This window comes from Kogia breviceps, chromosome 5 (genome assembly GCF_026419965.1).
Source record: "Kogia breviceps isolate mKogBre1 chromosome 5, mKogBre1 haplotype 1, whole genome shotgun sequence".
NCBI lineage: Eukaryota > Metazoa > Chordata > Mammalia > Artiodactyla > Physeteridae > Kogia > Kogia breviceps.
The window spans coordinates 11,595,001-11,607,286 of NC_081314.1; the positions used below are offsets into that span (position 1 = coordinate 11,595,001).

At 48.6% G+C, this 12,286-nt stretch overlaps 1 protein-coding gene across 1 annotated transcript; it reads right to left on the bottom strand.

Annotated features, from left to right (window-relative positions):
* Positions 1-7,147: 7,147 nt before the first annotated feature.
* CHST2 (carbohydrate sulfotransferase 2) lies at positions 7,148-11,931 on the bottom strand. Its single transcript, XM_059063805.2, has 2 exons — positions 11,212-11,931; positions 7,148-11,105 (listed from the first exon to the last, which is right to left on the bottom strand). The coding sequence occupies exon 2, from the start codon at positions 10,921-10,923 to the stop codon at positions 9,340-9,342; it is 1,584 nt and encodes a 527-aa protein (XP_058919788.1). The 5' UTR covers positions 10,924-11,105; positions 11,212-11,931; the 3' UTR covers positions 7,148-9,339.
* Positions 11,932-12,286: the final 355 nt, after the last annotated feature.

Below are 12,286 nucleotides of genomic sequence, written 5' to 3' on the forward strand. Positions count from 1 at the left end.
CCTTTCACCTCCTGCAGTTTTTCACCCCATGTCATTCTGGGTGGCACTACTCTGATCCCTTCAGCCCGCAAAGCACCACCCACTCAAGGCAAAGCATGTAGCAGCCTCGCTGAAGGCTTGGAGTAACAGAGGCTACTACACACTGCAGCTGAGGAATTCAAATACCTCCAGGCTGAACATGGCTTTTCCTGTCACTGGCCATTCCCTTCTCTTCCAGGAACATCACTGCAGGGTCCCCTCCTTGGGCTCCTGCATCCTGTCATGTTGCTTGTCTCCTCCCTCTACCTCTTCCCCCCTCCTTTCAAACTCCTTTTCCCAATCCCCAAATTTCCTGTTCAGATTTTCCACGCTTTCTTCCCACCACCAAAATGGCCTATTACATGTTTTGCTAAACAAAGGTCATTCCAAGAGGAATTCTGACCAACAATTGCTTCTTTCTTTCCGCTGCAAAAAATGCATCTCTAACAATACTGATAACACCTGTTCCCTGGCTGCAGGCATAATGCCTCCAGCATTTAGGAAGCATTTCTCAGAAAGCATTTGGCTAGAATAAAAAGCTTTGCTATTTTGTTGGTATTCCTTATATGGAAATAGTGTGACCTCTCAAGTACCAAGCAAAAAGAAAGAGGCTCTGTCACTTAAATAGCTGTGTGACCTGAGGAAAATTAAGCATCTAAACCTATATTTCCCTTCTGTAAAGCGGAGACACTCATCACAATGAAAAAAAAAATCGATTTCTTTGTGTCTGTATGAGATGATGGATGCTCACTAAACTTATTGTGGTAATTTTTCCATGATTATGTAAATGAAATCATTATGCTGTACATATTTAACTTATACAGTGCTATATGTCAATTACACCTCAATAAAATCGGAAGAAAAAAATGGAGACAGTAATATTTATTCCATAGGATTGTTATGAGAATTAAATAGAATCATACATATAAAGTACTTTGGGGCGGCTTCCCCGGTGGCGTAATGGTTGAGAATCTGCCTTCTAATACAGGGGATACAGGTTCGAGCCCTGGTCTGGGAGGATCCCACATGCCGCTGAGCAACTGGGCCCGTGCGCCACAATTACTGAGCCTGCGCGTCTGGAGCCTGCGCTCCGCAACAAGAGAGGCCGCGACAGTGAGGGGCCCGCGCACCGCGATGAAGGGTGGCCCCCGTTTGCCGCAACTAGAGGAAGCCCTCGCACAGAAACGAAGACCCAACACAGCCATAAATAAATCAATAAACAAATTAATAAAGTACTTTGCACAGTGACTAGCACATGACAAATGCTCTACAAAGGGTAAATGACAGTATTAGTATTATTATCTCCATCACAATTAGGGCACTTGAAAGTGAAACTAAAATGGTTATAGAAAGTTATAAAAAGCACAACACATGGAGAAGTCACTTGGGAAATGCAAAAATATAAACGAAGACTTAACCTAAAAAAGTGCACTCGGAGCTCACATTCTAGAAGGATACTGGTCTCACCAGCAAGTACGGCTGGTTAAATAACAGGGCTAAAAACTATAAATGCGAATGCCCATTCTTTCAGAAAGAAAATGTGTTTCATTTCTATTTCTCTTTTAGAAAGAAATAACATAATACCCTCCTTTATCTAAAGATGCTGAGCACAAATATGAGGACATCAAATACTTTAATTCCTCCCAGGAGCTAGTTCAGTCCTAGAGAGAATAAGAGTTTGCCAGAGTAACTGGGACATCTGAAAATGCAAAGATAATATTCAGACCTCCACATTGTTCCTTGAAACTTTTCCAGTCCCTGAAAAAGTTAAAAGATGATCATACCAGTGATGAGCTCCACATGTCAAAATAAATACAAGGGCTCAGGCTACATTACCGCAATACATTTTCCTAGTGGGCCCTTAAAAATTGTATCATTTCTACATGCACCCCTCAATGTTCATAGCAGCACTATTTACAAGAGCTGAGATATGGAACCTAAGTGTCAATCAACAGATGAATGGATAAAGAAACTGTGGTATATATTTTATATATATATATATATATATATATAATATATATATTCCATTGTGTATATATCTATCTATATTAGAGATAGAGTCCCTTGTGTATATATATATATATATATATATATATATATTCCATTGTATATATATATCTATATCTATAGATAGATAGGTAGATAGACAGATAGATAGATACAATGGAATACGACTCAGCCATAAAAAAGAATGCAATTTTGCAATTGGCAGCAACATGGATGGACTTTGGAGGGCATTAGGTTAAGCGAAGTAAGTCAGACAGAGAAAGACAAATACTGTATGAGCTCACTTATATGCGGAATCTAAGAAATACAACAAACTAGTGAATATAACAAAAAAGAAGCAGACTCACAGATATAGAGAACAAACTAGTAGTTACCAGTGGGGAGGAAGGGGGGGGCGGGTAGAGGAGGAGCAGTGGGAGGTACAAACTATCAGGTGTAAGGTAGGCTCAAGGATGTATTGTCCAACACGGGGAAAGAGCCAGTATTCTGTAATAACTGTAAATGGAAAGTAACCCTTAAAAATCGTATTAAAAATTTTTTAATATGTAAAAAGAATATATATTACGTGCATGGGTAGGACCAAAAGAATTGTATCATTTTTATTGACTGTAATTCAGTTGTTACCTTTCTTTGGGGGGCTCCAATTTATTGTTCCTCTGTTTCAAACATTAATATGGAAAGACCACATTTGAGGCCTTCCACAGGACTTTTTGGAATTCCTTTTCGTCCGTATTGATTTGTCTAGCGTTTTCCGCCATCTGTCTGGCACACATATGAAGCTCAGACCGTGGTGGAATGTCACATCCCAACTCAAAAGCCTCTGACAGTGTCTGCTCCCCTCAATCCCATCTGCTGTGGTGGCTTCCTGGGTGATCTCTTTTATTTAGCACTCCACGTTTTTGTTTTTGTTTTTTGGCTGTGCCCGGTCTTAGTTGCGGCAGGCGGGCTCCTTAGTTGTGGCATGCAATTTCTTAGTTGCAGCATGCATGTGGGATCTAGTCCCCTGACCAAGGATTGAACCCAGGCCCCCTGTTTTGGGAGCATCGGAGTCTTAGTCACTGCGCCACCAAGGAAGTCCCCAGCACTCACTTTTTAAAGACCTACGAGCAAGATGCTGCTTCAGTGTTGGGGAGCCACACACACAAATAGGATCCAGTTTCTTCCCTCTCGAAGGACCATGACTGGAAGAGGAAGTGGATTATAAACAAAGAATCCCAATCTGCAGGGATACATACCGATAGATCTATGCACGAGGCAGTCAGAGGGAATGGGAGACGGAAAGACACGTCTGCATCTTGGAGCAGGGCTGATAAATAAAAGCTTCAAACATATCTAGGCTCTTCGATAATGAGTAGGAATTTACAAAGTAGAGAAGAAATGGCAGGCAGGAGAGAGGAGGAGAGTGCAGAGAAATTTCCCCAGAGAAGAGCAGGACATCCCACACTTATAATGAAATAAACTTAACCAAAGGGGCTGGCCACAATAAGGAGGCTTAGCTGTTGGCTTAGCACATCCTGCACCTTCACTCCCTGCATTCACTGTAACTTGAACTTCTGCTTTTCTATGCATAGACTCTCCCTCTCTATTATACACGAAGCAAATGCAGAGTCCCACAGTAGTTTCGGAAGGAAGGGAACATGGTCAGCAGAAGTCGCTAGCACCCCCACGCTGAGGACAAGGAGGTCAAGCTCTCCATCCTCATGGAAGACTATCTGACCTGTTCTTGCCAGAAGGATTCCCCTGATGGCACAGGCCATATATATATTTATATATTTATATAAAGATTTATATAAAGTTATAGAAAATAACTTCTTGAACTTAAGAAGTAAATATTCAGATCAAATGGGCTTGATGAATACCAGACAAAATTAACATAAAGAGACTAGTTCTTGTGGAAGCTTGAAATTTTAATTTTTCATAAAGAGAATTCTGGAAGACAGGAAAAAAACAAAATAAAACAAACAAAAAGAATAAACAAGTTAGCTACAAGGGAAGAAAAATCAGGACCAGAAGTTAATAAAGCAATATCCATCCTGAACAGGAGTGGTCCCAAGTTGTCTCAAGCCCAGCTGATGACTCAGAGGGCCTTGTCGGTCACTTGCTACAATCATCAAGGATTATTTGTCATGTGTGCACTCACCTCCTTAGAATTCCATCATGCAGAGTGCACTTGTCTCGCTAGGATGTCTGTGCTTTCATTATAGTTACACACGATACCCTGCAGCCACTTTCCAGGAGATTGTAGGCCACTGTTATTTATTCTCTCCTATAATTAAGCATTTTGTTTCTGTATCTGGATGCAGGACTGGCTTCAAGGCAAATACCCGTACAGTTTGTGGGCCCTACACTCAGAAGGGCCCGTGCTTGATTTAATTCTCTGCTGCTGCAGAATTGAAATGCTTAAGAATTTTTTAACAGGAGGCCCTGCCTTTTCATTTTGCACGGAGCCCCACAAATTATGTAGCTGGTCCTGTCTCGAGGATTCACTGCCTCAAGGTGAATTTCTATCAAGCCCTGTCTATACACTCAGGATGGGAGCCATTACTGAATGGTTCTGAGTATAGCTTTTGGTTACAGCGATCATTTTCACAGTCATTTACTTGGCAGGGTGACTGTTCCCAACCTGAAAGTTCAAACAGCCCCAGAACACATTCGATGTCTGATTACAAATAACTGGCTTGGTAAAAAGTTAAGCTTCGGCCTTGGCCACCCTCTCTCATCCTGCCAGGTATACAGACAGGCCCTATTTCTTCAAGGCTCCTTCAAGTTTATAAACAATACCACCCCCAAACACTGGTTCATAAAGTTTCCCATTCTACAAACTTAATGTGTTATTCAGAATTGAACCATTTCCTTAGCATAATTTGATGAAGGGTGTACAGAATCGTATCAGATGTAATAAAAGTCAAGCCCTGTAATTTCAATTATTAAACACTTGTACCAGAGCCCATACCCAAGCAGCTCAGTGGCTTGTACTTGAACTGCAAAAGTAGCAACTGGAAGGGAAGAAGGTATGGAAACCAACTGTGTTCTTAGCCGTGACAGATTTGAAAGGGTCCTTCTCAAGGTCCTTCTCAAGGTGAGTGACAAAAAAACTGTGCATTTACCTTGGGACATCCCATCACCTACCTCAAGCCACTCTACAGATTGCAATGGTCATTTTCTACCTGTCCACGTTGGATCCTGACACAGAACTGTCACTGGTTCTGATAGAATCATAGCCCACGAGCTCTCAGAGGCCTGAGATCAAAAAGTGTCCCTCCCCACACACCCATTAGCTGGTATAAAAACATTCTCTCTTCCAGACCTCCAGACAGTGCACAAACACACTTGTATGTGCAGGTGGGCATGTGTGCTGTGTGTAGAGAGGGAAGGGAAGGGAAGGAGGCCGGGGGAGGGTGGTAAAGTGACACCTCGTCTTTATTCACGACACAAGACACGCCTATTTACTTTCCTCTTAGTCTTTCTGAAGTCATCTCTAGAGACTGGGTTTCCAACATGATTTTTATTTCATTGTTCAGACCGAGGGACTATTCATTTAACGGCCTCACTCAGACTCACATTCATTTCAAACAGCGTAATTCAGCCACAACTCTCCAGCGTGCAACAGAAATCCTGGACACAAACGACCACGGCCAGGCAGGGGATGCATGGGGACAGGCAGCCATTGTCTCGTCCACTATCCACAATAGGACTCACTTCCTGCAAGTAACTATTCTCTGCCTGGGTGAAATTCACAGCACTCTAAACCATAAATAAATATCACAGGCTTCTGCAATCCTGCACAACATCCCTTAGGTACCAGGGCAGCATTTATTCTGCCAGTATGTTCTGATCCCTGCCTTTTATCTTGTTCAAGCCGTTGGAAAAACAAATAATAAAAATAGAATTCCTCGTTTGGAGACTTTTACCTCTCCATGTTCAGAAATTCTAATTCATCAGCGGGAAATATTGGTCTAAACACAGAACCTCCTGGAAATCTCACAGGTGTTCCTAGCGCCTATGCCCCACATCTAAATAGAGCCTAAGGCCCGTTCTCTTCAGCAAACTTTGATGAACAGCCTGGCACGTTCTCCAAACAGGTAACTGGTTTTCCCACTCCTTCCCTTCTGAGCACTTTCAAAATTGGATAGTTACATATTTCACTCACTTAATAAATAGTTATCAAGTACCCACTGTGTAGCAGACACTGAAGGGTACAGGATTTGCCCACAAGGTACCCATGGGTCGGTCTGAATGAGGCCTTTGAGTGTCCCTGAGCTCCCTGAAACTCAAGTACCCAGCCTGAGCTGCTGCCCTTGTTCCAAACTCATATTTGTTGGCTAAATGCACTGAGTAGACTTTGTTTTACAAATAGGGCTTTCTAATTAACAAAGGCATTCCAAAGTCAATGGGGTAAATCAGGTGTGCTATCAGTCAAGCAGAATTTGAAAATAAAAATCACTCTGATAACCTGCTCTGAAGAGTATGTCCTCCTGCTGATGGACATATTGCCAAGTTGGGAACGGTGAAAGGAACGAACCCCTTCACATTTGCTGCTTCAGAAATGGTCACAGGCTCTGTCACAAATTGTGGTGGCACAAGTCGGCTTGCTCCGGGGGCTGACAGAAGCTGATTAACGCCCAAAATTGCTTCTCTCCTTCTCAGACTTGTAGAAGGTAAATGTCACTGATATGACGATCTCGGCTGTTAGTGGGAACTACACCTGTCTTGCTTTCCTCGAACGCAGCGAGGTACAAATCTCCAGGAGCAACAATTCACCCTGTCAAATTACCGAGCCCCGGAGTGGCGGAGTGGAGAGAAGCCAGCTGCTACAAAACAAGGATATTATGGGCGGAAACCCCGTTCAGACACAGCAAGGGGAGAACTGTTGGTGTTTAGCTTAAAATTTCATCGGAGCAGAGACGGTGAATGTGCTGCAGGCTACAAAGCCTCTACGTGGCATCTCACATTTTTTAAATACAAGATCCAAAAACATCGTGATTCCATTTTAATGCAATCAAAGTCCTTAGCTATCCAGAGAGAAGAATGAATTCAACTGCTTAAAAATCCTTCACTCAAACACTAAGCATGAATTTTACTGTGATTAAGTGAAACGACTTGATTCTAATGCCACATGAAATTTGTTTTTAAATGGTTCTTTTATTCAGAGTGGTTGCCTTTTAATGATGCTGCCTTAATTTCCTGCTAAACCTGTTTCATCTCTAGTCATCCAACATTAATATTTATTTTGTTCATTTAAAGTATTCTTCAATTAAAGTTGTTACAAATATTCTACTGCTGCTCAAGATAATTCAGCATAGGCGCTACCATGAAAATACCATAAAAACCATGATCAATGTGTTATAGCTGTAATCTGGATTAATAAACACAATTACTATAAACAATTTTAGTAAATTAAGAAACAATCATTCTAGAATGTGTTATAAAATCCACTGCTAAATACATCCCTTTTTTCAACCTCTGTGCTTTTAAACTCTCGGAATTCTTAACAGCGTAGTTAGATTTCTCATTGTAATAAAAATTATACTTAAAATATTTCCCATGTACATATTCCTTTTCATTATATTTTCCTTAAAATGAAATCCTCAGCATTTAACCTATAACAGATTGGCTTGCACAAATCTCACAATGAATTACAGTAAAATAAAAGTATGATGAACTTGAACTTGTACCATATTTAATGTAATATACAACTACACTCTCTTGTTCCTATTTAGCTTCATAACTTCTTATCATAATACAACATTCTGCAGAATGCTTCAGTACAAATGGGCTCAGGACAGCAGCAACACCATTACCACTACAGGAAAATTGCAATGGTTTTTTTCCCTGGAAAATACCAAATCTCAAAATCCAACATACAAACTCATAATTCATTTTCATTTCCTCTTTCCCATAATTTATTTTCATATCTAAAAGAAGCTCTTGGTTGAAGACTTATACTGTCAGCGACACGTAGCTTCTTTACAAGTTTTTACTTTCAGAAAACATGATGAAAGGAAAGCGACGTACCCCACAAGCAACCTAAGTAAACCATTATAAATTCACATTCTCTTTTGCACTAATTTGGATGGGATGCCAGGAAAAAGGGAGATAACCTGTGGGTACCCTTACAGTCCCCAGATCAAACTCCCCTTTTCACAGGCCTCCATGGACTGTGTCAGAGGCAGAAAAATGCTCCAAACTCAGATACTTCTGTCACTTTTCTAACCAAAGAACTTGCTACCGTTGCCAACAAAACGTTCACACTAAGTTTTGAGGTTTGTGTTATCACCAGAAGTTTTTTGAACTACATACTTCTCTTTTTTTAAAAAATCCTTTTTCTGAACTAACCTCAGGACCAAAACACTGGTCTCTGCTTCAAGGTTTCCCAGTGCTAACTCAACAGTAATCAAAACCGAATGCCTTCAGATCCTCAAGGGGTTGCTTCTTCCTTTCTGTGCTCCAAGTGGAACAGGAAAGTAGTGCTGTGCTTTTTCCTCCACTGCCCTGCTTGGTTTTTGCCTTTAGAATCTGAAGATTTGTCCCCATTCCTGGGCACCTGACAGGCTGTGATTTACATGGGAGAACACAACTCCAAGGCTCTTATCAAGGAGTCTGAAGCTGCTCCCACCCATCTTATAGCTGTTTTCTAGGAAACAGACAGGAAAAGGGGGTGGGAGAAGGAGGAGCAGATTCTGTCTGAAGCTGCACAGGACAAGGAACACAGGCAAATCCAAAGTAATGGCGGCAAATATAAAAAAGAATATTATTTATTATTTTCTTTATTAATACTCACATATAACCTTTGCTTTTTACACAAAAGTCTACTTAGAAGAATGCCTCCTTGGTTTAGCATGCCCAGTGGGGCTTTTGCTCCTGGACCACTTCCCCTTTCTCCACCCTCCCACACCTCCCACCCCACCCCCGACATCCAAACGACTCTTCTACATGTTCACAGATACCACGAAAATTTTGGAAACAAGATTTAGGTTACTGGATCTTGATTTAATCAACATCCCACTTCAAAATGGAAGGCAGGTAGGGGAGAGGGTAGGAAAAAAGGAGAAAAGGCAGGGGAGAGGAGAGGAAGGGCAGCGGGTCAGAACTTTCAAGCCTTGCCTTTTCTGAGATGTGTGTGTATTGTGGCTGTTCCTTGAAATTCAATGATTCAAAACACTGACAGCAAGTGCCTGTGTGGTTATTTATATTATGTATCTATAACAGAATGTGTGGGCTTCCTCAGTTTGGATCTGGGCTGTTTTTGTTGAAACACACCACAATCTTTCTGTGGGTGTCACCACAGGGAGTCTGGTCTCCCGGGAACCCCTCTCAGAGCCGGGGTTTCCGGAGCAGGGTCTTGCTGAGGTCTCTGACCTCTTCAGGGCTATTGACCCGCTCGTAGCCCAGCACGGCCATGGGCTGGTAGCAAAACTCCTCCACCTGTTTGATCTGCTGGAAGGTGAGGGCGGTCCGCCAGGCGTTGGCGGCCTGCGTGGCATTGCGTGCTGACACCACGAAAGGCTTGGAGGAGGAACCCGAGCCACTGGTCATGTTGAGGGCAAACTGCTCCATTTCAGGGCTCACCAATAGCCCCACAAAGTCATACACCCTCCGTAGGGTCTTGACGGGGTCTCCCACCAGGTCCTCGTACCGCACCACCAGGTAGTGGCCTTGCAGCCAGTCAGGGGGCTGCAGGGCCGTCTGCAGCGTCTTGGCCATGCTGTGGCAGATGACCTCCATGGCGCCAAGGGCGTGGTAGTCTGCAGGCCCACCCATGCTCTCCTTCTTGGCGCCCAGCTTATGGCCGGCGGCCTCCAGGAAGGGCATGCGGTGCGCTCGGGGGTCCCGGCTGCGCACCACCTGCAGGCTTTCACGGATGAGACCATGGCGCGAGCGGATGCGTGAGCTGGCCACAGCGCGGGGATCCCGCACCAGGTGAATGACCTTGAGGTCCAGGGCCGGGTCGCGCAGAAGTGGCGCCAACACGGCCACGTCGAAGACACGCACGCCCTTGATGACCAGAGTGCGGTACTTGCGGCACTCCTCCTCGAAGCGCGCCAGGCGCTGCGGCGGGCACTTCTTGCACACGCGATCGTCCACCAGTCCGACGACCTCCTTGCGGTAGGCGGGGCAAAGTGGCGACGAGCACACCACCTTGTTGGTGGCCGCGCCGAAAATGCCCAGCGTGGTGAGGTTGCGCCCCCCGCTGCCGGCGGGACTGTACAGCTGGAAGACGGAGAGGTCGCAGCGGTAGAGAGCGCTCAGCATGTCCCGTGCCGCCCCTTGCAGGGAAACGGCGTCCCCTGGGTACAGTTTTTGCCACACGTGCCACACTGGCTCGTAGAGGAAGAACACTTCGGGGTTCTGGTTGAAAAGCTCGCCGAAGAAGGACGAGCCCGAGCGCCACGTGGTGAACACGTACACCAACTGCCTCTTGTCCCCGCCATCCCCGGTGCCCCGAGTGCCATTACCCGGAGGGGCTGCGGCCCCCGCCGCCCCCGCCCCGGCTGCCGGAGCCGCTCGGACGGGGGCGACGGCAGAGCGGTATGGGGTACGGGTGTGTGCGCGGGGCGGCGCGGCCTGGGGAGGCCCCGGACGCCCCCAGCCGCCCCCAGCCGCCCCCGCCGCGGCGGCACCGAGCGGCCCGTCGGGGCTGCACTGCTGCAACGGCTCTTTGTGCCACTTGTAGTCCAGGAGGTTGAGCATGGTGAGCGCCAGCAGCAGTGCGTAGCCCGCGCACAGCAGCAGCGCCTTCCTGCGGAACACCTTCATTCCGAGCGGGGACGCGGGCCAGCGGCGACCCGGGCGCCGGGGCCACGGCGGGAGCAGGGCGCGCGGCCCGGCGGCAGGCGCGGCCGCGAGCAAGCGGGGGGGCGCGCCCGCGGGCAGGGCTCGCGGCGGGCTGCGGCTCATCACAGGCACAGCCCGGAGCGGCAGCGCGGCGGAGGCGGCCCTGCAACCCGGGAGGAGGACGCAGCGGCCCGGATTCGGGCGCTGGGACTCGGGCCGCGACTCCGAGGCGGGCGCGGCTGCAGCGGCGGCTGGTCCCCGGCGCCCAGGGCCGGCTCTCCCATGGCAGCGGCTCTGAGAAGGACCTGCGAGGGGAAGCGGAGTAAGCTCGTGCGCCCCAACCCTCCTCCCCAGCCGCCTCCTCCCCCTAATTAACGCCCGCCCTCGGGTCTGCCTGGCTACCCCGCTAACCTGGAGCCGCGGGCGCTCCCCGGAGCGGCCCGAGAGCACGGCCCGGCGGTCAGTCCCGCTGTCACTCGTTCCTCGCCTTCTCGAGCGCTCTTTTCCGCCCGGGGTCCGCGCGCCTCCGCGGGGGCCCAGGGACTTGGCAGCCCAAGCCCTGGGCAGAGTTTGCGGGCAGCGGGCGCCCTGCGGCTGGGGAAGGGAAACTTTCACCGGGCCCGGAGCCCTGCTCTGCGCTCCGCTGAGTCCAGTGCGCCCGGCTCCATCGGCGTCTCCGCCGCCCTCTCGGGACTGTAGCTTCCTTCCTCGCTCTGAGGGGGTGAGGCTGGCCGAGGCAGGGGAGGGGGAGGGGGCTTATACGGGACCCAGCTCCCGGCAAAGCGGCTCCGCCTCTCTTGCTCTCGGCCTCCGCGCCCCGAATCTTCCCATCTCTCTGGCGGTGGTAGAAGGGGCGCAGCGCGGCTCTGCAGCGGCGGCGGCAGCAGCTGCTTCTTCCATCACCCGAAGGATGCCCGGGCGGGCATTGCCGGCAGCCCCCGCCGCTCTTCAGCCTCCGACTGGCCCGGAAACCCCCTACACACACGCACACACACACACACACACACACAGCTCTAGGCAAAGGAGCCGGGGTCCGCAGCGCTCCCTTGCCCGCCTCCCCCGCGGCACCAGCCTCTTCAGGTCAACGAGGCATCGGGGCGGAGAAAACCCCGCCGCCGCCGCCGCCGCCGCCGCCGCCGCCGCCGCCGCCGCGCGAAAGCCGGCGCCCGGGAGGATGCTGCTACCCGACTCTCCCTACGCGGAGCGGCTGCAACGCGCTCCGGCCAGCCTCTGCGCGGCTCCTGCCAGCCGGCGCCGGGTTGGTGCGCGCCGCCGTCTGTCGCTGCGGCTCCTCCCCTTCGGCGCGCTGCCCTCCTCCTCCGCGCGTCCCGCGCCCGCCCCCCACCCTCGCAGCGCCCAGCTCCCGCCGCCGCCGCCTTGGGGGTTGGAGATGCGGGTTCCGATTTACAGCGGCGCCGCTTGGGCCGCCATCCGCGCGGCGTAGGCCGTAGCAATCCGTGCGCCAAGCGCCAGGGTACGGACGCGG

What these genes read in the sequence shown, in the direction of transcription:
- CHST2 (XM_059063805.2), bottom strand. Translation starts at nt 10,923, where the DNA reads ATGAGCCGCAGCCCGCCGCGAGCCCTGCCCGCGGGCGCGCCCCCCCGC.